This window comes from Orcinus orca, chromosome 6 (genome assembly GCF_937001465.1).
Source record: "Orcinus orca chromosome 6, mOrcOrc1.1, whole genome shotgun sequence".
In the NCBI taxonomy this organism is placed as follows: Eukaryota; Metazoa; Chordata; class Mammalia; order Artiodactyla; family Delphinidae; genus Orcinus; species Orcinus orca.
The window spans coordinates 108,592,826-108,619,834 of NC_064564.1; the positions used below are offsets into that span (position 1 = coordinate 108,592,826).

Below are 27,009 nucleotides of genomic sequence, written 5' to 3' on the forward strand. Positions count from 1 at the left end.
GAGTAACATACCAACGATATGAAGATGAAAGCATTCAATCATTCTAAAACTTGAGTCAACATGCACGACAACCCTTGCCCCCCAAATCATACCATTAACACAGCATTTGAATTAGCAATTACATCTCTGGGCTCTGAATCGATAGCATTTATACAGGAACCTATGGTGCCACAAGACCAGGGGGAATAATGGGAAAGATGATCTTCTTCAAATTTTGTGCCACTCACACTTTCAGAGAACTGATTAAAAAAAGAAAAAAAAAAAAAAAAAAGGCACAGGCAATTGGTAAGAAATTTAAATTTACAAACTTGTAACTAATATAAAGTAACTATTATAGAATTCACAGCACTTTATAGTGAACAATTAAACATTCAATAACTAATATAAAAAACTGTAATAAGTAACAAATAGTATTTATATTATTTGTATTTATATTACATATTAATAGAAAAGAGAATGCCTTCTCTTTTTTACTTTGTCCTTTAAGAACTCATAAGGAACCCCTGACTGATACTATACAGACCAATCAACAATTTATAGCATGCCCCTAACATGGTACAAAGTGCTCTAAAAAATGAAAAAAAGCAAAAGAAAACACACACATACACATACACAGATAAATACAAATACATTTTTATATTAAGCAAGTGGAAATTCTATCACTCTTGTCAAGATGGTTAGCTGCTTTGAAGAAGTACAAGTTTGATGAGATAAATTTGGATCTACTTTAAAAATTCAATATTTATGGATGGAAAAATACGATGTCTAGGATTACTTCAAAATAATCCAGTAGGAAGAGGGGGTACAAATGAAAGAAGATGGGCTGAGTTGATAATTGTGGGTAATGGGTACATGGAGTTTATTACTATTCTCTCTACTTTCGCATATGTTTGAAATTTTTCCTAATGAAAAGACTAGAAAAAATTTTATTTTAGTATCTCTAGGGATAGGAAATAAACCAGATGAATCAAAAAAAAAATTAATGGTTTGCTCTAAATATAACAGTACTGAAAACAGGGTACATTAAAATAATCCTGGTACAAAAACTTGTTTTGAAATGATAACAATAATTAACAGTGATTTAAAACACCATAAATAATACAGTAGGCATTTCTGCACCTCTTGTGAAGTAGGGAAGAAATGCCTCAGATAGATCAGAATTCAAATCCAAGCTACTTACAGGGTGGGTGAATTTACTACTTGGGCAAATTACTTAACTTCTCTGAGTAGGATTCCTAACATGCAAAATATGGGTAATACCTGCCCCCTAAGGATTCTGTAAGAATTAAATAAAATAACTGCTTAATACAGTGCCTGGCACAAGTAGGTGCTCAATAAATGGTGGATATAAATCTTGTTATTAATAAAAGCCATAAAAATAATGAGAACTATACTGCTGGAAAGATTTCTGAATTCTTGGTGGAAAAAGGACTGTGATTTAGTGGCCTTCAGAGTATCACAATGCCTAGCCATAGTGCTTACATACTCAGTGCTTATTGAATTAAACTCAACTGCCACCAAACCAATGCAAAATATCCAACATAGCTAACTCTGGCTTGAACGAGTGCTCTGAAGTCAGTTGTCTGACCTATCCCTGCAACATCAAGTAATTAAAACCTTTCTTACATCAGTGCGGAAGTCTACACTGAATAGAGGAGAAGGTGGTGTTGGTGACTGTGTTGCCACAGGAAGAGTTGAAGAGACAAGAGGTGCTTTCTGAGTGTGGTACTGTGCCCACTGCTCTGGCTTTCTTCTTATCTGCTCCTCGCAACTGGTCTTCAAATGACCACAAGGTTCCTAAGGGGGGATAAAAGAAACAATCTTAATCATCTAGGGAGTGGTAAATAAATTTAACTATGTTCTGTGGAAATAATGTGAACATTTATTATATTGTTGGGACAAAAAAAAAAAAATACAGTAGGGAAGTCACCCTAGCCTATTCTCCATACACTTAAACGAAAGGGTTAATATTTAGTCAAATGTTAAAAGTAAAATCTGAGCACTCACTTCTCTGGTTTAGGAAAATCATATGTATATACGTGGGGATACTAAAAATAGGCCCTATCTTTGTATTTTGAAGATTTCTTTTTACCTTCTCATCAGTTTCGTATCCAAACATAACATTTATTGAGCATGAATATGCATCAGGTCCAGTTCTAAGAGCTTTGCTTTTTCTGATTTAATCCTCACAACAGCTTTATGAGGTAGGTACTACTATGATTTCCATCAAATACGAAAAAACTGATATAGAGAAGTCAAGTAAAATTCCATAAGTCACACAATAAGTAAGTGGAGGAGCCAGGATATATACCTGAAAGGTCTAACACCAGACTCTAGAGTCTTAACAACTACACTATATCAGCATTCCTATTTCCATTATCACTTACCCTTGGTAAAGGCACAGTTGTCCTTGGCTCACTTGGTGGCTGACAAGCCACTGAATAATACCCATCTAATGAGTTATATCTTTCCCGCAAAGACGTCTGATACACAGACGAGTGCATCACATCCATTGGAGGTAAAGAATTGCTTCTAATAATGTCATCTCGTTGGTACATAGGTGGGCGCCAGATGCGCCTGCTGTCGTACACAGGAGCATACATTCCAGAAGGTACTGGAGGAACTGGTCCATACGGCTGCGGAGGAGGAGGTTGGTAAGGAGAAGAATTCATTCGATCTCGAGGCGAAAATGTACTGTAATGATCAGCATATGGCATGGAAGCAGGTGGGAGGGAGGACTCTGGAACATTATTGGACCTCACAAAGCGAGGAACACAGGGAGCCACACCAGCTGGTACTGTTGGAGGTGGTGGGTAGTATCCTTGAAAATTGGAAAGAGGAATATTTAATGTAATCTTAGTAAAATTTAACATTTTGTAATGGTTTAAAGTCTAAAGCAGCCTTTAATGTTGGAAAATAAAATAACCTTTGAACTTTACTTTAGTTACCCCTGGTTTAGAAAGACACTACAAACTTTCAAGACACCACTATATGAAAATCATTAATGTTCAATAATTTGTTAAACTGCTCCTTAAAAACACTTGATGAGCTATTAACAGATGGCTGGTAAATTTCCTTCTAGGCCATGTATTGCCACAGGTTTTAGATTAAGTAATTAGTTACATCATTGATTCTTAACCTTTTGGGGAGCAGAGGTTAAAGACCTCTTTCATAATCTATATAAGCTGTGCATTGTCTTTCCAAAATTATACTTAAAGTATATATAAACCAAACATTTAGTATACTTATTTCAGAGGACATACAGAACTTACTAAAGCTCATCCATGGACCCTACATTTGATTCATAGGAATGAGAATCTTAAAACTACTGGTATGTAAAATCATAGATTCTTAGGACAGGAAGAAAACTTAGGGGTCATATAGTCCAAAGGATTAATTTTTTAATGTAGATTTTCTAGATAGATATAAATGATTCACTAACTTATTACAACAAATGTTATATTGTAGTTTCTTTTTTTCTTAGAATTGTCTAAAATTACTTACCTGTCTGTGGGTACTGTGGGACTTCAAAGGGTATCTGAGTCCTTGGATCTTGAAAATACTGAATGTTTTCAGAATGCTGAGGATATACTGGTACTCTAGTTATAAATGGGCTGGATTTTGGAGGCACAGAATTCAGCTCTGTTCCAACATTAGTGGGCCCAGCTGAGGTAGCCGCTATATTACTTACAGGAGTCTTGGGTGGAGAACCAATTTTACTGGAGAGAAAATTTAACAAGGGCAAATGATAAATCACTATCTATGACTGTTAAAAGTCTTTCTCAGTAGAAATGGTTCATAAAATTATAGTGACCACTAACAGCAAATGCTTCAGGTATTTCCACAGTGACAAATAAGGCCATGAATTTCCTTACCACCTTACACTGTTAATTCACAAGATTATAGTAACAGATCTCATATTTTGGTGAGGGTGAAAAACAAAACAAAAAACTGCAAACAAATCCCAGGCACAATGTGACCCACTAGTCCCTTTTTACTCATACTTTAAACAAAGATTTTTCCTACTGGAAGTTTAAAAAAAATCCTGTTCAGTAACTTCTCAACAGAAACAATATAGTTTACCAGTAGAATTTTTTGACACAAATAAGACAGATATGTAAAGGGAAGGACTGCTCTAAATATTAAGCATTAGATTAGCTGAAATGTAAACTTATTGAAGAAAGGCCATTTTTGTCCATTTTGTTAACTGCTACATGCCCAGGATCTAAAACAGTTTCTGGCACACAGGAGGCACTCAGTAAATATTTGTTGGACAAATGGAAAAGTTCCTGCCACGTAGTAGGTACTCAGTAAATATCTGCTAGATGAACAGAATGCCAACGAAATGGTTACTCATTAAATTGATGCAAAACACACAAGCTTTTTTTTTTTTTTTTTAAAACACAAAGGATTTTCTTTGTTGATTCACCAGGCGATCAGCTCCAGAGGATCTCACCATGGCTTCTTAGGCCCTCTGAAGAAGTCAAACTTTGGCAGAGCTGAGATATGTGGTGACGCAAGAAAAAGATCTTGTTAATGATGCAGGAATTCAATACATTGCATCTCAACTAGATTAGAGGGTTTTTCTCAAACTAGAGAAGCTCTTTTAAAGCAAGAGTATAAATAACAAGGAGTATGGGCTGCCTTTAAGTCTAGCAGAGATTAGTCTAGCAGATGTTTACTTCTATGTGTAATTGTGTATTAAAACGCAGAAAATAAGAAACTGTGGATAATAGTAGTAAGTACAAATGGCTTAGAGTTTAAAGATATTTTAGTGCTGTGCTTATATTTTGAAGTTCAATAAAGGCAACAAGGAAAATGATTAGGATTTCCTCTTAACAATAATAAGTAACACTAATCAATTAATGAGCACATTCCAGAAACTATTCTAAGTGCTTTACATAGATTATCTGGTCCTCCATAGCAGAATGTTATATACCACAAAATTCAGATAAGTACTCTGAAATGACAAATTCTTAGACTTTGCAGGAAAAAGGTACCAAAATCCATGACAAGGTTCATAGCCTTATGAAATCATGCAAGCTATCCCAAAAATCCAGACTTAAGGAAAAAGCTAACTTTCAGTCCCATTCTAGCCAGACAGCTAGATTCTAGATGAATTTAGGATTCTAGGCTGTCCTTTGCAGCAGGCCCTCTTACCTACATGCTTTTGCCTGTGCTGCCTTCTCTACTGACAAGACCCTTCCTTCCTAATTAGCCATACTTTTGGAATGGCTCAGGTGTCATCACCTTACCTCTAAAAAATTTTCCACAGTAACTCCAGGTAGAATTATTGTTATTTTTTGTGTTTTAATAACACTTGAAACACAACTCCATTACAGTACCTTTCAGAATATATGATATCTGTTTATGTCTGTCTCCCAAACTACACTGGAAGACTCTTAGAAGCAGGGAGTATATCTACTTCATTTTCATTAACTATGCCAATTGTCCTGGTATTTGGCACATATCATAATTTCTGAATGAATAAATGATTTATTTACCGAGATTTACTTATTTTTGAAAGTTGTTTTCTCTAGTCCATCATTTTTTAAAAAACTAAGATATATTTACCCTTGTAAGGTGTACAATTCAGTGATTTCTGGTATATTCCCAAGGCTGTGCAACCATCACTGCTATCTTATTCTGAAACATTTTTACCACCCCTAAAAGAAACCTGTACTCACTAGCATTCACTCCCCATCTCCTTGTCCCCCAGCCCCAGCCCCTAGCAACTATTCATCTACTTTCTGTCTTCTATGGATTTGCCTATTCTGGACATTCACATAAATGGGATTCTACAATATTTGGCTTTTGTATCTAGCTTCTTTCACTTAATATAATGTTTTCAAGGTTCATCCATATTGTAGTATGTACTAGTACCTTATTCTTTAATGGCTGAGTAACATTTCACCATATGAATATAAAATGGTTTTACAACTTTACCTTGCCAAAACCCTTCAAAAGCTCATTTTCTAAATATATTTAACACAAGACCTCCACAATCTGGTGCCAACCTACCTATCTAAATCTTATCATATTTCACCCAGCAATATAAAATTTTCGTCTCCTTTAATCCAACCCTAATATTGCTTCATTTATATAAATGCTGTCTCCCCAACTATGTCTTCATAAGTTTCTTAAATGCACAGATATCTTTTACATCTCATGTATTCTTTTTCTTTTTCTTTATTTATTTTTAAAATTTTCTTTATTTTTTTGGGCTGTGTTAGGTCTCAGTTTGCAGCACTCTCATGTATTTTCAAGAGTGCCAAAATCAGAGCTCAGTATTAGTGTGTAAATAACATTTGCTAAATTAGACAATGTTCTCTGATTTATCTCTTCGAAGATCTCTCTGAGGGAAGATTATAAGGATCCTCTGATAAACAAATTTCCCTATCACATGCTAATTGCAGAAATAAAGAATATAAATGTCTACCTATCCATTTATTATTTGAAATCCCTAGCAATTTACTGTGTGCCTAGCATAACGCTTTTTCCCCAAAAGGTATATAATAGACACTGACAGACTATTTATGGGCAACAATCTAAACATGCTTTAGCTCAGATTTTAAGAGGCTTAAAAGAATACAAAAGCCTGAGATATTAGAGGTGGAAGTAACTTTTCAGATAATCGGGAAGTTTTAAAACATTTTTCTTTTTTTTTTTTAAACCTATTGATGAATAAAGCCAAACTCTTTTTTGGGGGTGGCCTCTCACTGTTGTGGCCTCTCCCGTTGCAGAGCACAGGCTCTGGACGCACAGGCTCAGTGGCCATGGCTCACGGGCCCAGCCGCTCCACACCATGTGGGATCTTCCCAGACCGGGGCATGAACCCGTGTCTGCTGCATTGGCAGGCGGACTCTCAACCACTGCGCCACCAGGGAAGCCCAAAACTTTTTTCTTGAAGTACCAAAACCTTTCCGCCAAATTAACTCTTATGCTGAAACCCCAAAACAACAATAATGGTAATAATAATAATGGTAGTTATAATAACAGCCGCAGATACTTAGTGAGTGCTATGTGGCAGGCACTATTCAAAGCACATTGCAGTATTAACTCATTTAATCCTCACAACCAACATATGAAGCAGGTAGTATTATTATACCAATTTTATGGATAAGTAAACTGAGGAAAACAGATTAAGTAACCGGCCTAAGATCAAACAGCTGGGAAACACTGAGCCAGAACTTGAACCCAGAGTTTGGCTTTAAAGATTTCCCTCTTAACAACTACACATCATTACAGAGCATAAAGTGGAACTGTTCTAATTGAAACGGGCTGGAGGCTCAAGCATCTCACCTGCTTAGGTTTCTACTTAGTTCCTTTTTGGCACCTCTATGGACTCAATCCTAAAGTTCAAGGAAATAAGGTGAGAAAAACTGAATTCTGGTCCAACCTCTTCAGTTTACAGTTGAAGAAAACAAAACCCAGAGTTGAAGTGAATTTCCAAGGTCACAGCTATTCAATTGCAGATCCAGGACTAGAACTCAACTTTTTTGGTATTTAGTGCTTTTTCTACTACATGAAACATTCTGCATAAAAATTCTGATTAACTGCTTTTCCTCAGGATAAATAAAAATACTCAGGTACTTATAAAAAGGCTAAATTACTCACGTTAAACATTTTTACCTAATACTTACTTTTCAGTTACAGACTCTGCAGAAGGCCCAGCAGCATTCTGACCATTAGTGCCAACCTTCCCCACTTTCTTCACAGTCTCCAGAGCTCTTAATGTACTGTCAGTACTACGAGGAATTAGCTGGGAAACACTGTTTTCTGCATTTGAAATTCCGTTTGTACTTGGAACAATTTTCCCCGTTGTTTCAGTACTTCCTATGACAGAAATGACATTTCCGGCTGTGGTTGTGACAGTGTTGTTTACACCAACTTTATTTAGAAGAGGAAACGTTCTTACAGTTGCATTGATCTTTTTGTTCCTTAATCGATACCTGTTTCAAAAACAATAAACATATCAGTAAATATTTCACTAAATCTTACCCTAAGTAAAAAAAAAAAGGGAGGGAGCAATAGGAAAAAATGTTAAAAGGAAGAACAACTTTGAAAAACAGGTTTCTTCAGAAACTAACACACCATTGTAAAGCAATTATACTCCAATAAAGATGTTAAAAAAAAAAGTTTCTTCAGCTAAATATCAAATAGAGTCTACATCAAACTCTGCTATGATAGCCATCACATGAAAATGTATCTGCCATATACAATATATATATGTACACACAATACTTATGTATGGAGACACATAATTAATGTAGCAAGAAAAGTACAAATGTATTCAAAAAACTATTTTGAGAGTGGGAAGAGATCTTCTTGAAAATTTTGTATAACTGGAATAGAAAGTACACTATATAAAAATGAAAGTAACCATACCAAATTTATTTGGGAATGTAGAATGAAAAGGTATGCAAGAGTTGAAAGAATTCTGTTGTTACCAAATTGTTAAGACATCATATAATTTTAAAGAGATTAAAAAAAAAACAAAACTCATTCTTAAACATTACACCAAAATATAGAAATTTAGTACTCTACTTTTCAGATTAGTTTATGACCAAAGTAAAAAGTATTTGCATTAAAGATATTTTCTGAGATTAAATTCAGGGTTTTATTTATGGTGGTCAGATATAATACTCTAATATATGAAGCAACCTGATCTCTGATTCCATTTAAGAAAATTTATTTCCAGTCATACAACAAAAATTTCATTACAATGTAGTCCTAGTTAATGTTCCCTCCAATATTTTAAAGTGGTGAACAACTATGTTATATGAATAGAAAGACTACACACATATGGGTTCATAATTACATATACCTAAATTAATCTGATATTAATGTTATATATAACCAAACATATGGTAATTAGATATAAACAGTGTTAGTGATGAGCAATGCCTTCACAACAGTTTCCCTTTTAGTCCTCCAGTATCTATAAACAGCTTCATTATTCAATTCTCCCCATCTCATTCATACACACACACTGACAGAAGCAGCAAAGCTCAGTAAAGACAAGTATTCCCAGATCAGCCTGGCTAAAGGTGGAGTGATAGAACATGAAGTTCAAAAAAACCATAGGTTATGGCCAGCTTATATATGTCATCTTATAGATCTGAGGAACCAATGATTACTTCTTGAAGAATGAGGGTTATGAGCAGACCTATATTTTAGAAAGGCAGTTTGGTGGCATGGAGGGGCCAGTGCTTTCCTCAACAAGCTACTCTGAAACCTGCTCTTCATCTTCATTCTTCACTTCAAAGGTTCTTGCACAAAATGCCCAGCTGCTCCTTGCTTTCCATTCTCAAAGGATAAATTTCAAATTTCCTTAAGATTGCTTGGGCAGGCAAAAAATAAAGTTTTAATTGTGAGTCTCTTAAAAGAGAGGAGTAAGGTAAAGTAAGGGACAAACAGGGATACATACTGGACTCCTGGCATCTAGGCAGCTAAAGACTTAGGCTTGGAATCTGGACCTCGCAGTTGAAAAAAGCCAATTACCTCCTATTTTTTTTTTTTTTTGCGGTACGCAGGCCTCTCACCGCTGCGGCCTCCCCCATTGCGGAGCACAGGCTCCGAACGCGCAGGCTCAGCAGCCATGGCTCACGGGCCCAGCCGCTCCACGGCACGCGGGATCCTCCCGGACCGGGGCACGAACCCGCGTCCCCTGCATCGGCAGGCAGACTCTCAACCATTGCGCCACCAGGGAAGCCCCTCCTATTCTTTTAAAGTCATCCATGAGCTCCCTCAAGTATTGGCTCCCTGCCTTACCCAGCTTAGAATCCATTATCTACCATTAATTCCTCCCTTATAAATACCTTTAATTCCCTTGGTCCAATTACCCTGTTGAACTCACCTGGTAAAACCCCAATCCAATCTGTTACTTATTCTCTTATTCTGTGTCTGCTCAAGTAGGTGAATGTTGCTAGAGAAAAATCATGCAATCATGCTGACTAAACTGTCTTCAAGATCATGATCAAGTATTTAAAATGGCCAAGCACTACATTAATACACTTCTCTACTAAATTCACTTTCCCATCTCTAACATCCTCCTCCCTTCCATTCCCCAGAGCCCCGCCACAGCTGATGATACTGCCTCCCACTTCACAGAGAAAACAGATGACACCAGAGGAGAATTAATTATCTTTCCATCACCGATCCCGCCAACCTTCCTGCTTCTGTAACTACACACTCCACCTAAAATAGGAGGTGAAGAGTTCCTATTCCTAACTAAGGCCAATCTTTCCACTTGCACCCCAGGTCCCAAGCCCATTTGCCTTCTCAAAGATTTCACTCCTATAATTATCTTTTCTTCTCTAGTGCATCATCACTTCATTCAGGTGTCTGCTTAAATGTCATATCCTCTGGGATCCCTTCCCAGACAATCTTATCTAAAATATCTCCCCTTTCCCAATCTCCTTCTCCTTACCTTGTTATTTTTCTTCGTAGTGCCAATCAGCACCAGATATTATGTTTTCTATTTATTTGGTTTATGTTGATCTTCTCTATTACAATGTAAGCCCCATGAGAGCAAGAATTCTGCTTTCCTTATTCATCTCTCTATCTTCAGCACAATGCTTGGTACATGTTAGGTGTTCCATAAATATCTGCCTCATGAATGTGGAGTAATCCTTAAACTTCACATGGCCAAGAGTACTGATTTTCTACCCCCAAGCATTTCCTATCTCCGTAAAAGATATTACTTAGTTATGCAGGCCCCAAACCTTGGAGTCATCCTTGATCTTCTCTTTTCTTTATACCCCACATTCGATCTATCAGTCCTATCAGCTCTACTTCCAAAATATATCACAAATCTGGCTACTTTTCATCATCTCAATTACTATAGTCCTAGGACCAAGCTACTAATCTCATGCCTGGACCACTGCAGCAGTTTAACTGGTCTACATCATGCAGACACTAGAGTGACATTTCTAAGACAAAATTAAAATCTCATTGTTCCATTTGAATAAAACCCTATAATGGCTTCCAAAATAAAATGCAAACTCCTTGCCAATGTCCACCAAGCCAGTATGGTCTGGCCCTCACCTAATCTCTACAACATTATCTTTTGCCATTTTTCTCATTCTCCAGGCACACTCGTCTTCTTTCTAGTTCCTGAACATGCCAAGCTTGTTTCCACCTCAGACTTTCTTTACAGCATTTTATTAGTAACTGAAATTGTCCGTTTACATGTTTACTGTTCTTCTTTCCCCACTAGAAGTACCTCAAATAGTACCTAGCACTTAACAACCATTTTTAAAAATATTTCTTGAGCTGGCTGACCTCAGGCTTTTGATACTCTCCAGAATGCAGCAATTTTTGGGAATAGGATTCCAATACCCTAAATTCTAAAATATATTCACACAAATATTCTTAAGAGAGATTCTGGGCATTTGTTTGGTTAGAGATATGTATAGTAGAGAAAGCAGGCTGGGATAAAATTTATTTAAGTTAAACAAACATTTGCTGAATTCCTCCTAGTACATTATGGGAGCTAAGATAAAGGCTCCGCCCTCAAAAAGTCCAGAGCTGGGTAGCAACATGCATTTTTTTAACCAACGAGATAATGACATCTTCCACTTCCTTAATGCTTTGTATTACCCTGTTTTTCCTTCTTCTTCTTCTTCTTTTATTTAACAGCAACAGAGAGTGTGAAGCTGGTTGGAAATATGAACTATAGATTATTTGCTCTTTCAACATAAATATCCTGAGTTTACATGTCAAATACCTGTTAAGTGCAGAAAATATAAAGATGAATAACCCATAAAATAAACGAAGTCCAGTGAAAATACACACCAGTAAATAAATAATTGCAATACAGTGAGAGAACTGGTAGTTATAAAGTTACCAGGTATAGAGTACTATGGCAGCACAGTGAAGAAAGCAACTAACACTGCCTGGGAAGTCAGGGAAGTTTTCAGACAGAAGATGATATCTGAGTATAATCAGGAACAGGAGCTCTCCAAACAGAGAAGAGGAAAGCATATGATATAGTGAAAAACATGTATAAGGGAAAGAAGAGTGAAAGAATTCATATAGTAGTAAACTGGATGTACCTTAAAAAAATAAAGAATGCAAAAGGTGGAATAAGGCTGGAAAGCAAGATTGGGCCCAGAACCAGTGATATACTGAGGAACCAATTAAGAATTTAAAGCAGAAGATGGACATGATTAAACCCGTATTTGTGAAAGAAAATCTTGGTTGAGACATAGGGAGATGCATGTAAAAAGCTACATAGCAGGACTTCCCTGGTGGCGCAGTGGTTAAGAATCCACCTGCCAACGCAGGGACATGGGTTCGAGCCCCGGTCCAGGAAGACCCCACATGCTGCAGAGCAACGAAGCCCATGAGCCAACACTACTGAAGCCCGTGCACCTAGAACCCATGCTCTGCAACGAGAAGCCACCACAATGAGAAGCACATGCACTGCAACAAAGAGTAGCTCCCGCTCGCCACAACTAGAGAAAGTCCGCGTGCAGCAGTGAAGACCCGACACAGCCAAAAATAAATATATAAATTAATCAATTAATTAAGTAAAAAAAAGCCACATAGCAGTAGAATAGACAAATTGGGTAAACACGTGAAACATTAAACATTGCACCTGGCACAAAATTTGACTGATTAATTTGGCTATTATTATTTTTACTGCTACCAATATAAGCTCAGGCAAGAAATAATAAAGTTCTGAAGTAGGAACTGGAGATGGAGAGCAGGAAGCCAATTTGAAGGTGTAAGAGGTAAAATGGATTTTCAGGTGGGCACCAGTTGTGAGTGGAGTATGAAATCACACAGTTTCTTCTCTTTTTTAAGTGCTCCCAAGCAAGGTCCCCTAAAAAGCTCTATTTTAACTAAAAAGCTCTACTTCAGGTATGGACAAGCTCAAAATATCTCGAGTCTAAAAAATCATCTTGATGTAAAACTCTGTATACATCATATAGAACTGCCTAGACTAGATGCAAACAGCACCCTTTTTTTCTTAAGACTCCTGCAGCCTCTCTGGGATCTTCCAGTCTGGGAGAAGCAGGGGGATAGTAAGAAGGGAAGCATGTTTCTGCTCTTCTTTTTAATGCACACACATTTATCTTCTATCACACTGCTGTTGCTGTAGAGTTCATTATGTGCAGGGCCCAGTGCTAGCCACTGAAAAGAGGAGACAATTATAAACAAGATGGATATATAGTCCATGGACCTTACACTTCAGTAAGGCAAACATTCAATAAATAGATCAGGGGTCAGCAAACTATCACCTATGGGTCAAAGTTGCTTGTTTTTGTAAATAAAGTTTAAAGCCATGCCCATTTTATGCATTGTCTATGGTGGCTTTTTTGCTACAGTGGCAGAGTAGAGTGGGTTGACTGAGATCAATGAATGGTTCACCAAGCTGAAAACATTCACTAACTGCATCTCTACAGAAAAGTTTGTCAACCCCCAAGACAGACTCCATAAGTTAATTATAATTTTGATAAGCAGGAAAAAGAGGAACCTGGTTTAGTATGAAATACTGGGGGGATGCCCCTGAAAAAGAAAGGATGAGCTAGGCACAGGGAAAGCTCCAAAGACAAGGCTAGAAGGAACCACATTATATAAAAGACTTCAGGTGGGAAGGAGCATGGCACTGACAAACAGTCAGCGTGGCTTGAGTATACAATAAAATTAGGGAGCGTTGTGAGATGAGATAAAAAAGGCAGGCACAAACGAGATGAAGCAGAGTCTTGCGGGCCAGAGCAGATTTTATACGTTTATCCACAGGGATGCCCAAGTCTCATTACCTGCAATGAGCCTTATGTGTAAAGTTCTCCCTATTTTGGGGGGAATAATGGGATTGGGGGTGGGCAACGATAGCTGTAAGATGACTAGTTAGGAGGCAACCATGGATCAAGAAAAGGGGATGACAGCTTAGACTATAAGGACAGAAAGAACAAGGAAGAGTCAAGAAATATATAGGAAGGTGAACTGACAAACTTGGTGACTAAGACAAGCAGGTGAAAGCTGGCAAAGATGATTCCTATAACATGGCACGTATAACTGGCTGGACAGGGTACACTTAGGGATAGCAGATAGAAGATGTGCACAAGAGAAGATGTATAATAGGAGAAAATTAGCTCAAATCGGGTTTAAAATGTCTAAAAACAAGAGAGATGTCCATTAAGAGTTGATATAAAGACCAGTTATTCAGTAGAAAGGCTGGAATCAATTTTTGGTGAGATCTCAATGATGAATGTTTTGGTTAAAAAACAAAATAACAAAAACTTGGACAACACATATTACAGCTTATATCCATTTACTTTTATGTCTGGGGTAAATGGACATAGAAAAAGGGATTACCCATAGGACAAGAGAAAGGGAAAAGACGACAGAAAAAAGAATGTTAAAAAGACCAAAAACCATAAAAAGAAAATGTATCTGCTTTACCATTTTACCTGGGACTCAGTTGTTACCTTCAATGGAACCTGAGCAAGTAAAAGTGAACATAAGAATACTTTCATTCTGCACAGGTGTTTAGCAGAAACATGGATTCCAGATATACAATGGTCTAAAATATGACAGCTGAATAAGGTTCTAAATCACTTATTATGTTAACCATGCTGCCAGAAGCAACAAGGTGTGGTTTCAAAAGAAAAGGTTATTTTTCAATCTAAAGACTTCCACAATGCAAACTTGATTGCATCTTTGAAACTAATCACAAACTTTAAGACTCTATATAACACTTTCATAATGACCAAAAATTAATCCCAAATAAAAGAGTTCTCGTAACTTACTTTTCAAGCTCTTCCTGAGAATGGGCAAAAGTACAATTTGTTCCTCGTGGACACCCTCCTTGCTGTCGCAAATCTCGGCACATGCTAGTCTTATATTTGCTGTTTGGCTGAGGCTACGAAAAGAAAATCAATGTTTGGAAAAGTGAAGATTCCAGTTGTCACTCACTCTTGGGACTCCAGAATTTTATTACACCTTTAATTCTTTTTCATGTTAGATAAGTAATTCTTGTGCTGACACAACTACCACTGCATTGTTTCCTGTTATGAGTTATGTGGCATAACCCTGAGCTGGCATTTTAGATATTCATTCTGAGAATTATCTGGAACTGGTTCAAATGTTATGTTACTTATTTGTCAGGCAACAAAATGCCCACGAAAATAAAAGATTTTCTCATCAATTCACTGCTGTCTCAAAATTATGATACCCAAATCAAGCAACCAATTTCAAAAAGCATTAAAAAAGCCAGAAGCTTTGTCCACTTAAATGTTCTCAGGAAAAGGGAGAATACAACTTACCCCAGAAGTTAAAAATTAAGAAATACTAATTTATTTGTCAATTTGAGAGTACACCTTTCTTCTAAGGCTTGGAGCTAAGTTCATACAAATAATGAGGCAAAATATAAAAACATCATCATAACTGCTATAATTTGCATCAAAATCTAAGATGTCATTGTTATTTCTATGACCTTAATAAATATAAAACATTCATCTTTCAGTTAAGATTTGAACATTATAATGTCTTCTAATAGAATAAGGACAGAAGAGTGGAAAGATCACTTTGGAGTAGATTTGATACCAGTTCTGTCACTTACTGCCACCATGACCTTACATATGTTATTTAACCTCTTTAAACTTCAGCTTGGGAACAGCAATTATCTTGCAGGTGGCTGTGATGATTAGAAATAATATATGTAAAATACTGAACATAGGGACTGGCTCATAGTGATTTAATAAATGGACGTTATTACTAGAATGAAGGATTTTACCTTAAATAACTCCTTCAAAGGACACTGAAAATATTTATTTACTTCCACACATATACAAACATGAATTCATTGGTATGGCAGCAAAGGAGAAAAAAGTGACAATTTCCCCACATTAGAAGAAAATTAGACAAAATATTTGGAAGGAATCAGATCTATAGAGTTGGTCAAAAAAACCTGCAGTAAACTCATATTCAAGATATGCCTCCAACTGCTGCTGTACTATGAATTATTTATCAGGTGCACTAAAACTTGGGTTTTTCTCAAAAGAAGAGAGACAATAAAAACTTATGTGAGAGTGGAGTCACATAAGGAGTCCATTAACCAAACAGCTTGTTAAGATGTTCAGGATGCCCTGTTAAAAATTTAAGAGCAGTCAGAAGTGCAATAAATGTGCTTACCTGAGGTGTCTCATGGCCTTTTCTACTATAATTTTGTATGAAGTCCACAAGGCCATGAACCACTGTTTTAACAGCTACCATTGCATTTTCTAGCTGCTCCCAAGTTGGTGAAACAGCATCTGTATAGTCCACCAAGGGGATGGGATGACGAAAAGAATTTGTTAGCAGTAAGTCTCTTGTGTTATTTACCTCAAAGGTAGAAAATGTATAAGCAATTATTTTGTCACATACCTGGATTAGGGTCTATGTTTGCAAGAAGCTCTAAATGAGGCCTCAGTCTATTTAAGTTAGCTGGGTCACCTGTTCGTTGCAAAACAATTGTCAATTCCTGAACACTCTTTGCAAATGATTCTGGAGACTGCAGCTAACATAAAAAGAAAACAGAATGGTTTTTACTCTGGTTTTTATGACCTGTCTATATTCAAATGCTTTCATTTAGTCAACATACTGAATAGGTTTTCAAGTGTCTTCAGATTCCATAGTAGGAGTATCAATGATGAATTAAATTTTCACCTCAGAATCTGCCCTATGAAATTCATCATTAGACACTTAGAAAACTTATTTATTAGCTAACTGGTGTCAGAATATAGATAAATGACAGACTTGGTTAGCCTGGTTACTTTTATGCTAACATCCTGTATTTGCTTCCCTGTTGCCCCCCTTAGTTTATTTTAAAAGTTAGAAAATAATAAAAAAGAAAGATATTTATAACAGTCTTATATGTAAAAACAGGACTCTCCAATTGGTTGTCTCTTTACTCCCTACAAAAGATTCAAATACTCTCCAATGTAGCAGAATGATATAAAATCAGCGTCTCTAATTTCACAAACCTTATCAATGATAGACTGCATGTGTGATTTATGCGCCAAGTCACCATACAGAAGTGAAGACCACTGCTCAGGTGAAATACGCAGTCCTGCTTCCATAGCAATATGAACAATTTGGGCATCATGTTCTCTGCGTAAAGCCTCATAACTCCGAAATTCCTCCTTTAGCTGCATCAGGGAAGAGTCTTCATCCCTTTTGGTAACCTAAAAAATAGAAAGGAGAGAAAAACCCATCAGAATTACTCTGCTCTTTCTCCTTCCCCAAACAATTTTTTCTTTTTTTTAGATGGGGGAGATACCTATAGCCTATCAGATACTACATGGAGAAGGTACAAAGAAAATAATGTCCTCACCACAAATTCTTTTTGGAACAAAGCAGAACTTACAAAACCTAATACATAGTTCTGCCTTCCTTCAATGAGCTCAGCAGGTGGTAGGGAAGAAACTTGTAAATAGAAAGTTATAGTATTATAACTTTAGTGCTATTGTAAGACTCTATGGCAACATAAAGGAAAGGCAATTAAATCTGACAGGTTGGGGAGGGAAGGGTGAGTATCAGGGAAGGCTTCCCCCAACAGAAGGCTACATGAACTGAGTCCCGAAGAATGAACAGGAGTTCCCCAGGCAAAGAAGGGTGAGGAATAGAATTCTCAAAAGAGTAGCAAGTGGTAAACAGAAACATGAAAGAGCAGAGCACATGGAATTAAAGGCTAAGATGTAGGCTGGAGAAGAATCACAGAGGGCATTGTATACTATGGTGAGAAATTTGGGGACGGCACAATTTGTTTTATTGCATTTAATTTATTGTGCTTCACCGATAGGTACTGTGTCTTTTACAAACTGAAGGTCTGTGGCAACTCTGTGTCAAGCAAATCTATTGGCGCCATTTTTCCAACAGCATTTACTCACTTCATGTTTCTGTGTTACATTTTGGTTAATTTTTGCAATAATTCAAACTTCATTATTATTACATTTGTTATGGTGATCTGTGATCAATGATATTTTATGTTACTATTGTTGTTTTGGGGCGCCATGAACCACATCCATAAAAGATGGTGAACTTAATTGATAAATGTGTGTTCTGACTGCTCTATCAACTGGTGTTCCCCTGCCTCTTTCCCTCTCCTCAGGTCTCCCTATTCCCTGAGACACAACAATATTGAAAGTAGGCCAGTTAACAGCCCCACAAAGGGCTTCAAGTGAAAGGAAGAGTCACATCTCTCACTTTAAATCAAAAGCTAGAAATGATTAAGCTTAGTGAGGAAGGCATGTTGAAAGCCAAGACAGGCTGAAACCTAGGCCTCTTGTGCCAAGAGCTTGCCAAGTGGTGAATGCAAAGGAGAAGTTCTTAAAGGAAATTAAAAGCACTACTCCAGTGAACACACAAATGATAAGAAAGCAAAAGAGCCTTATTGCTGATATGGAGAAAGTTTTATTGGTTTGGATAGAAGATCAAACCAGCCACAACATTCCCTTAAGCCAAAGCCTAATCCACAGCAAGGCCCTAACTCCCCTTAATTCTCTGAAGGCTGAGAGACATGAGGAAACTGCAGAAGAAAAGTCTGAACGTAGCAGTGGTTGGTTCATGAGGTTTAAGGAAAGAAGCCGACTCTGTAACATAAAATTACAAGATGAAGCAAGCCGAAGTGCTAACGTAGAAACTGCAGGAGGTTATACAGAAGATCTAGCTAAGATAATTAATGAAAGAGGCTACACTAAAGCACAGATTTTTCAATGTAAATGAAACAGTCCTGTATTGGAAGAAGACGCTACCTAGGACTTTCATAGCTAGACAGGAGAAGTCAGTGCCTGTCTTCAGAGCTTCAAAGCTTCTCCTGTTGGGAGCTAATGCAGCTGGTGACATTAAATTGAAGCCAATCTTCATTTACCTTTCCAAAAATCCTAGCTAGGGCCCTTAAGAACTACGCTAAATCTACTCTGCCTGTACTCTAGAAATGGAACAACAAAGCCCAAATGACAGCACATCTGTTTACAATATGGTTTACTAGATATTTTAAGCCCACTGATCAGACCTACTGCTTAGAAAAAAAGATTCCTTTCAAAATATTACTGCTCATTGACAATGCACCTGGTCACTCAAGCGCTCCAATAGAGATATACAATGAGATTAATGTTGTTTTCATGCCTGCTAACACAACATCCGTTCTGCAGCCCATGGATCAAGGAGTAATTCTGACAAGTCTTATTAGTTAAGAGATACATTTTGTAAGGCTAGAGCTGCCATAGATAGTAATTCCTTTGATGGATCTGGGCAAAGAAAACTGAAAACCGGTTGGAAAGGATTCACCCATTCTAGATGCCACTAAGAACATTCGTGATTCACAGAGAGAGGTTAAAATATCAACATTAACAGGAGTTTGGAGGAAGTTGATTCCAGCCCTCATGGATGACTTTGAATGGTTCAAGACTTCAGTGGAGGAAGTGACTGCAGATGTGGTGGAAACAGCAAGAGAACGAGAACTGAAGTGGAGCCTAAATATGTGACTGAATTGCTGCAATCTCATGAGGACTTTAATGGATGAGGAGTTGCTTCTTATGCATGAGCAAAGAAAATGGTTTCTTGAGATGGAATCTACTCCTGGTGAAGAAGCTGTGAAGCCTGTTGAAATGATAACAAAAGATTTAGAATATTACATAAATTTAGTTGATAAAGCAGCAGCGAGGTTTGAGAGGATTGACTCCAATTTTGAAAGAAGTTTTGCTGTGGGTAAAATGCTATCAAACAGCACTGCATGCTACAGAGAAATCATTTGTGAAAGGAAGAGTCAATCAGTGGGGCAAACTTCATTGTTGTCTTATTTTAAGAAATTGCCATTAACACCCCAACCTTCAACAACCACCACCTTGATCAGTCAGCAGCCATCAACACTGAGGCAAGACTCTCCACCAACAAAAAGACTATGACTTGCTGAAGGCTCAGATGATGGTTAGCATTTTTTAGCAATAAAGTATTTTTTAATTAAAGTACATACTTTTTTGGCATCATGATATTGCACACAATAGACTACAGTGTAGTGTAAACATAACTTTTATATATACTGGGAAGCCAAAAAATTTATGACTCGCTTTATTGCTGTATTCGCTTTATTGCTATATTCGCCTTATTGCAGTGGTATGGAACAGAACCTGCAATATCTGAGGTATGACCATACTATCCTGTACGGAATGGGAAACCACTGAGGACTTTTAAGTAGAAGAGGGACATGATCGTTAGGCAAACATTAGTGCTATGGGTGATGATTAAGAAATTAAGAATTTTTCTGCCACCACAAAATTTATTAGGGTATTTTTATAGCTTTAATCTATACTTAAGTGATAAAAAACATAAATTCAAAAGGTAGAGTTTCACATGTCCTAGTAACTGTCTAATTATCTAAACATGCAGGTATGTGGCTAGATAATTTCCACAATAAATGATACACACTTATTTCTGAACCATTAAAACTTGCTAATGGCCACAATGAAATTTGATACCTGGTTAGAATTCAGAATATCTAGGCAGAGTACAGGCTCTGAACGTTAGATTGAACAAATAGTTCAAACTATTCAAATTGATGATTTTCTCATCAGGAAATGAAAATCTCCCTAGACCACCTCACTGGTAGTCTTGATTGCTGTTGTTGGCACATGAGACAGCAGTAGTATGACCCCAAGAACATGAAGGTGGGGAAATCAAGTTATCATCTGAGAGTTAACTTAATAGTATCAGTTCACAATTCTCTTTGAGAATATATAAATACATTATAAAAAAGTATGGGACACCCAAAATTCTAATCAACACAGCCTTACATAGAATTTAAGAAAGAGCAGAGTATAACTTAGAAATCACAAAATAACCTACTTAAAGAAACACCGAGGAGGGACTTCCTTGGTGGCACAGCGGGTAAGAAAGACTCCACGCTCCCAATGCAGGGGACCTGGGTTCGATCCCTGGTCAGGGAACTAGATCCCACATGCATACCACAACTAAGAGTTCTCATGCCGCAACTAAGGAGCCCACATGCTGCAACTAAGGAGCCCGCCTGATGCAACTAAGACCTGGTGCAACCAAATAAATAAATAAATATTAAAGGAAAAAAAAAACAGAAACACTGAGGAAACAAAAGTAGGAATTTTTTTTTTTTTTTTGCTGTATGCGGGCCTCTCACTGTTGCGGCCTCTCCCGCTGCAGAGCACAGGCTCCGGACGCGCAGGCTCAGCGGCCATGGCTCACGGTCCAAGCCGCTCCACGGCATGTGGGATCTTCCCGGACCGGGGCACGAACCTGTGTCCACTGCATCAGCAGGCGGACTCTCAACCACTGTGCCACCAGGGAAGCCCAAAAGGAGGAATTATTAATCCAAAAAAGAAACCCAAAAAACCAGAGGATGGTAACATTCATCTAACCACCAAGGTACAAGGTGCCTCTTGGGCAGCATGAACATCTATCCACCTGAGTTGTAAGATGTATACAGGTGTCTAACAGAGCCTGGTCCTATTAAAGTTCTATAAACGTGCATCAAAATCACCTATGAAGCTTTGAAAACTACAATTTCAGGTAATCAGAATCCCTGGTTTCAAGGACCGCATAATTAACAAGTATATATGAATGCTCAAGTCTCACTGGTATAGTTTGGTATCAGATATACCAAATCAAAATATCGAGGGATGGGACCCACAAATGTATACTCTTCAAAACTCCAGAGGTGATTCTGATGTATCTTCAGTTTAGAATCACTGCATTAAACAAGAGAATCATTAACTCCCCTTGTTCTGATTCCATGCTAAGCAAAGGTTTGATACTCTTCTACAGGAAAATAGCTATGACATGAGAATTAAAGTCAGTTAAAAGTTGCACCTCTCTTGGGCTTCCCTGGTGGTGCAGTGGTTGAGAGTCCACCTGCCGATGCAGGGGACACGGGTTCGTGCCCCAGTCTGGGAAGATCCCACATGCCACGGAGCGGCTGGACCCGTGAGCCATAGCCGCTGAGCCTGCGCGTCTGGAGCCTGTGCTCCGCAACAGGAGAGGCCACAGCAGTGAGAGGCCCGTGTACCGCAAAAAAAAAAAAAAAAAAAAACTTATAAAATTGATAATATGTAGTATGTGACCTTGGTTGTGGTGATTCTGTTCCTGAGGAACCCCCAAAATTCAGGTCTCTAAGCCTATAATCAAGGAAAAGACCTTCAACAATGGTGAGTTTATTAGAGTAAATGCCCCTGGAGAGAGGCCTTTTGGCAACTGTCAGCATGATATCCTTTGATTCATGTAAACACTGCTTTTAACATTTTAAACTACAGGGCAGCAGTACAAGATGAAATGGGAGCATGAAACTGAAATCTTTCTAAACTTAGTGTTATTCAAATGTCAGATATTAGGAGCAGCTGTAGATGTATGACAATCATAAACCACAAATCTGTATGATACCATTGAGGAAAAGAAACAACATTAAGTCAACAATACACAGTGTGAGAACCAAGCCAGTCACTTCAGGATGATAAATGATTTCTGTAATTTGCCTGCTTAGCCAAAAACATTATGTTCGAGGAACCAGAGATTCATTTCAATTGTTGCCCTAAGAACACAATCAAGCACTGTAACTATCAGGCAGATAGTGTCCAACCCTCATTTGTGGAGATAAGTGAACTCATTTGAACATATTTCCATCATCAATTAACCTGTTATCTCAAACTAAGCAGAGTGCCAAGAAAACCTCCTTTCTGCCTGTACTGTTTTCACTCTTGGACTATAAAACCAGCAAAACAGCTTAAATAAGCTTTGGCTTCAAATTCAGATGTTTTACTTTATAGAAGTACTTTATAGATGTTTTGCTTTATAGAAGCCAATGGGTCTTTCTATTTCCAAGTCCTTGGGCCCTTCTCAAGTCCCCACCAGTAACCTATATTCTTGTAACATGCAGAAACGTCAAGGATTCAGCCTACTTTCCACATCTCTCAGTAACTGTCATCACCCATAAGCCTATATGACAATGAAACTACATTTCTAAATAACTTAGGGTTCATCCCTATCCTCTCTGCCAAAAACCCTACCATCTAAATGCAGAGTGGGTCAGTATCCTCAACTTTTCACTCTCTTGTCATCCATAAGACAACATACGGGCCATCTTCAGATTAAAGGCTTTAATCTAATCACCACAGAGAAAGAGATAAAAATAATTAATAGGTAAGTTAAAACATTACCTACTGTTATGAAGTTTTCAGTATGCTTCCTGACTCCCTTTTAAGATGGTAAACATTAATGAAGTAGGCTTCTTTAGTTCACTTTTACTATTCCAAGAGCCAAGTTTACCAAAGTATTTTCCTCACAGTGTTACTGACACCTTCACGTATGTGTTCTTACACCCACACATAGTAGTATCACACATATGCAGTATCACAGATGCAATAAATGCAGAAAGCAAAGCTTCCTTTTAACTCTTGTAAGCATTCTGTATTTCTGGGGCCTCTAGACCAGGTAACACCCATTCCAGGTATCTCACACCCAGGCATGTAATGTTTAGATGGTTGCTTGCTACTTACCTTAAAACAAGAAGCTCGATACAGTAGTTGCACAACATGACCAATACTTGTTTTTGATGCCTGAGGAAATCTTGGTTCTAGTCTTTGCACAACAAAAAGTACCAGAACTTTCCTTGAGAGAGCAGAACCATCTTCTAATGCCAGCAACACCAGCTTCAAGGCCTCTTCTTGCATAGCTAGAAGTAAAGAACATGAGTTCATGATAAATGAGGAGACCTGCAGATCATGCCTGTCAGACTACTTTGGGTATTAGTTTATGGTGGTTCATTATCTGAAGCCTGTAAATACTCAGCAGAAAAACAGGCCATCACACGTGTGCAAATACAGTTTACTTAAAAAGAAATCAAGCAAAAGAAAACATGCGTCCTACTAAACAACCAAATAGAACACAAGTCAACAGAACTTAAACAAAATATATCTTCTGTAGGTATTTAGTAGTCAACTAGATAATGATAAAGTGAAAAAAAGCCCTCATTTTTAAAACTCACAGAGCTACTATGACAGTTAAATAACATGTAGAGAACACATAGTAGTCTTAAGATAAATGGTAATTTTTTAATGCATGAGACTGTTGCTTTGCCTGTCAGAATTATTTTGTATATAATTTAAAAGTGATATTAGCCCCTGGATGCAATACCTAAAGAAGGCATCCATTTATGTTGTTTTCCAGCCAGGGAGGTAGAGTATAATCTGAATCTAATCATGAAGGAGCATGAGAAAAACCCAAATTAAGGAATATTCTGTAAAAATAACTGCCTGTATTCTTCACGAATACCAACATTAGACAAAGAAAGGCTGAGGAATGGTACTATGTTAAAGAAGACTAAAAAGAGACATGACAAATAAATACAATACATGATCTTAGACTCAATCATAAAATGAAAGAAAATAAATGCCATAAAAGGCATTTTTGGAATAACCAACAAAATTGGAGTATGAACTATAGACTGCAGCATTGTACAAATGTTAAGTTTTCTGAATTTGATGAATGTACTGTTTTTACGCAGGACACATACTTAAGTGCAAGGGGTAAAGGCGCATGAAATATGCAACCTACTCTCAATGGCTCAGAAGAGAGTGAATTATATAACAAATATAGCAAAATATTAAAAACTAGTGAATATGGATAAAGAGTATATAGGAATTCTCTGCGTTATTCTTGCAACTTTTTGGTAAATTTGAAATTATTTATAATTAAAAAGTTAAAAATACATTGACTCTCAATGAAAACAATGGAACTGAAAGATCTAGAATCTAGATTAAAAATCAAACCCCTCTCTTCCCAAGTAAGACATCGAGGCCCAGAAAAGTTAAGTGACTAGGCCAAGTTTCACAACTAGTTAGCAACAAAATTATAATTAGAACCAAGGACTTTTTTAAAAGTTGAGGTAAAATTTACGTCACTAAAATTAACCATTTTAAAGTATACAATTCAAAATGTTGTACAACCATCAACTCTATCTAGCTCTAAGACATTTTCATCACCTGAAAGGAACTCTATAGCCGTTAATCAGTCACACCCCATACCCCTGACCGCACCCCCACCCCCACCCCCGTCTCTGGGAACCACTAGCTTGATGTCTGGTTCTATGGATTGACCTTTGCTGATGCTTCATATAAATGGAATCAGAATATTGTGACCTTCTGTCTGTCTTCTTTCACTTAAAATAACATTTTCAAAATTCATCCACATTGTAGCATGTATCGGTTTCTCAATCCTTTAAATGGCTGAATAATATTCTATTTATAAACATACCACATTTTGTTCATCCATTCATCAGGATTGATGGACATCCAGATTGCTTCTACCTTTTGACTATTGTGCATAATGCCGCTATAAACATTCGAGTACAAGTATTAGTTTGAATACCTGTTTTCAGTTCCTTTGGGTATACACCTAGGAGTGGAACTGCTGGGTCATACGGTAATTCTACATTTAACTTTTTGAGGAACCGCCAAATTGTTTTTCCATGGAGCCTGCATCATTTTACATTCCCAAGTTCTCTAACATCCTTGCCAACACTTTTTATTTTCCACTTTTTAAATTATGGTCAACCTAGTGGGTATGGTATCTCATTGTGATTCCGATTTGCATTTCCTTAATGACCAATGACACTGAGCATCTTTTCATGTACTTCTTGGCCATCTATGTATCTTCTATGGAGAAATGTTTATTTAGGTTCTTGGCCCTTTTTTTTTTTTTTTTGTGGTACGCGGGCCTCTCACTGTTGTGGCCTCTCCTGTCGCGGAGCACATGCTCCAGACGCGCAGGCTCAGCGGCCATGGCTCACGGGCCCAGCTGCTCCGCAGCATGTGGGATCTTCCCGGACCGGGGCACGAACCCGTGTCCCCTGCATCAGCAGGCAGACTCTCAACCACTGCGCCACCAGGGAAGCCCCTAAATTTAAATTGTGTTGTTTATCTTTTTGTTGTCGAGTTATAGAACAAAGAATATTTGATACCTAGTCTAGTGCTTCTTAGGTAAGGTAAATAAACATGAGGAAATATCCACAGGTGAGCATTCTTAAATTATATATAAATATGGATTTAAAAAATTATTTTTCAATTTAACTTTGTATTATGGAAAATTTTAAACATATACAGAAGTAGGGATAACATGTACCCATAATACAGCGACTGACACTAAGGTTTCATCTACTCATTACCCACTTTTCTAGTTTGTTTTGGCTGGAGTGGTTTGAAGCAAATCCAAGATAACATAGTACTTCATCCTTAAATAATTCATTATGTATTTCTAACACGTAAGAACTTTAAATTAACATAACGCCATTATCATATCTAAAAAGAGTAATATATTTCCTTAATATCATCTAATACCCAGTTCAGGTTGAATTTTCTCCCACTGTCTCAAAATTTCTTCTTATAGTTGGTTTCTTTGAGTAAGTATCCAAATAAAGTCCATATATTGCTTTTGGTTTGTATGTCTTCAAGCTTTAAAAAAAAAAACCTATACTAGCTCTCCCCCACTCTCCCACCCACCTGTTTAAAAGAAAATAATTTGTTGCAGAAACAATCATTTTTCTAAACAATACCCCCACATTCTCGATTTGGCTAATTTTGTATTTGTGATGTTCCTTTATCCTCCTTATTTCATGTAAACTAGAGACTTTATTAGATTCAGAATGAGTTTTTAGCTTTTGGGTTTTTTTTGGGGGGGGAGGCAAGCATACACCTTATTCTATGTATCACATCAGGAGATACTTAAGACCGAGATGTCTCAGTTTTAGTAATGTTAAAATTGATCAGTGGGTTTGGGCCTTTTTCATTTATTAACCTTTCATCTACTGGTTTTAACAGCCAATAATAATCCTTGCCTAGACCCATTAATTCATTTTATGTGATTTTTCTAACCTTAACATTGTTTTTCTAAATTTATTAGCTGGAATTTTGCTAAAAGAGAAACCTACCCTCAAAACCCTGAGAAACTGTCCTTGAAAGCAATTTGAAAAGGAAAGTCAGAAAAAGCATGCTTGATGTT

At 37.3% G+C, this 27,009-nt stretch overlaps 1 protein-coding gene and 1 non-coding gene across 4 annotated transcripts in view; both read right to left on the reverse strand.

The window, feature by feature from the left end:
- RC3H2 (ring finger and CCCH-type domains 2) overlaps nt 1-27,009 on the reverse strand; it is a 59,641-nt gene that overhangs the window by 16,048 nt on the left and 16,584 nt on the right. For 2 of the 3 annotated variants that reach the window (XM_049711432.1, XM_012532878.3), the window contains exons 5-14: nt 23,511-23,686; nt 16,977-17,177; nt 16,378-16,510; nt 16,147-16,265; nt 14,763-14,875; nt 7,644-7,952; nt 3,505-3,719; nt 2,388-2,821; nt 1,627-1,797; nt 93-239 (exon numbers count right to left, since the gene is read on the reverse strand). In XM_049711432.1, coding sequence (XP_049567389.1) covers nt 93-239; nt 1,627-1,797; nt 2,388-2,821; nt 3,505-3,719; nt 7,644-7,952; nt 14,763-14,875; nt 16,147-16,265; nt 16,378-16,510; nt 16,977-17,177; nt 23,511-23,686 — 2,018 coding nt within the window. The remainder of the gene's footprint in view (nt 1-92; nt 240-1,626; nt 1,798-2,387; nt 2,822-3,504; nt 3,720-7,643; nt 7,953-14,762; nt 14,876-16,146; nt 16,266-16,377; nt 16,511-16,976; nt 17,178-23,510; nt 23,687-27,009) is intronic. The other variant, XM_033427246.2, reaches the window with a different exon arrangement.
- Nucleotides 16,600-16,710, reverse strand: LOC117201123 (small nucleolar RNA SNORD90). The gene has a single exon (XR_004483079.1). It is a non-coding gene; the product is annotated as a small nucleolar RNA SNORD90 (small nucleolar RNA).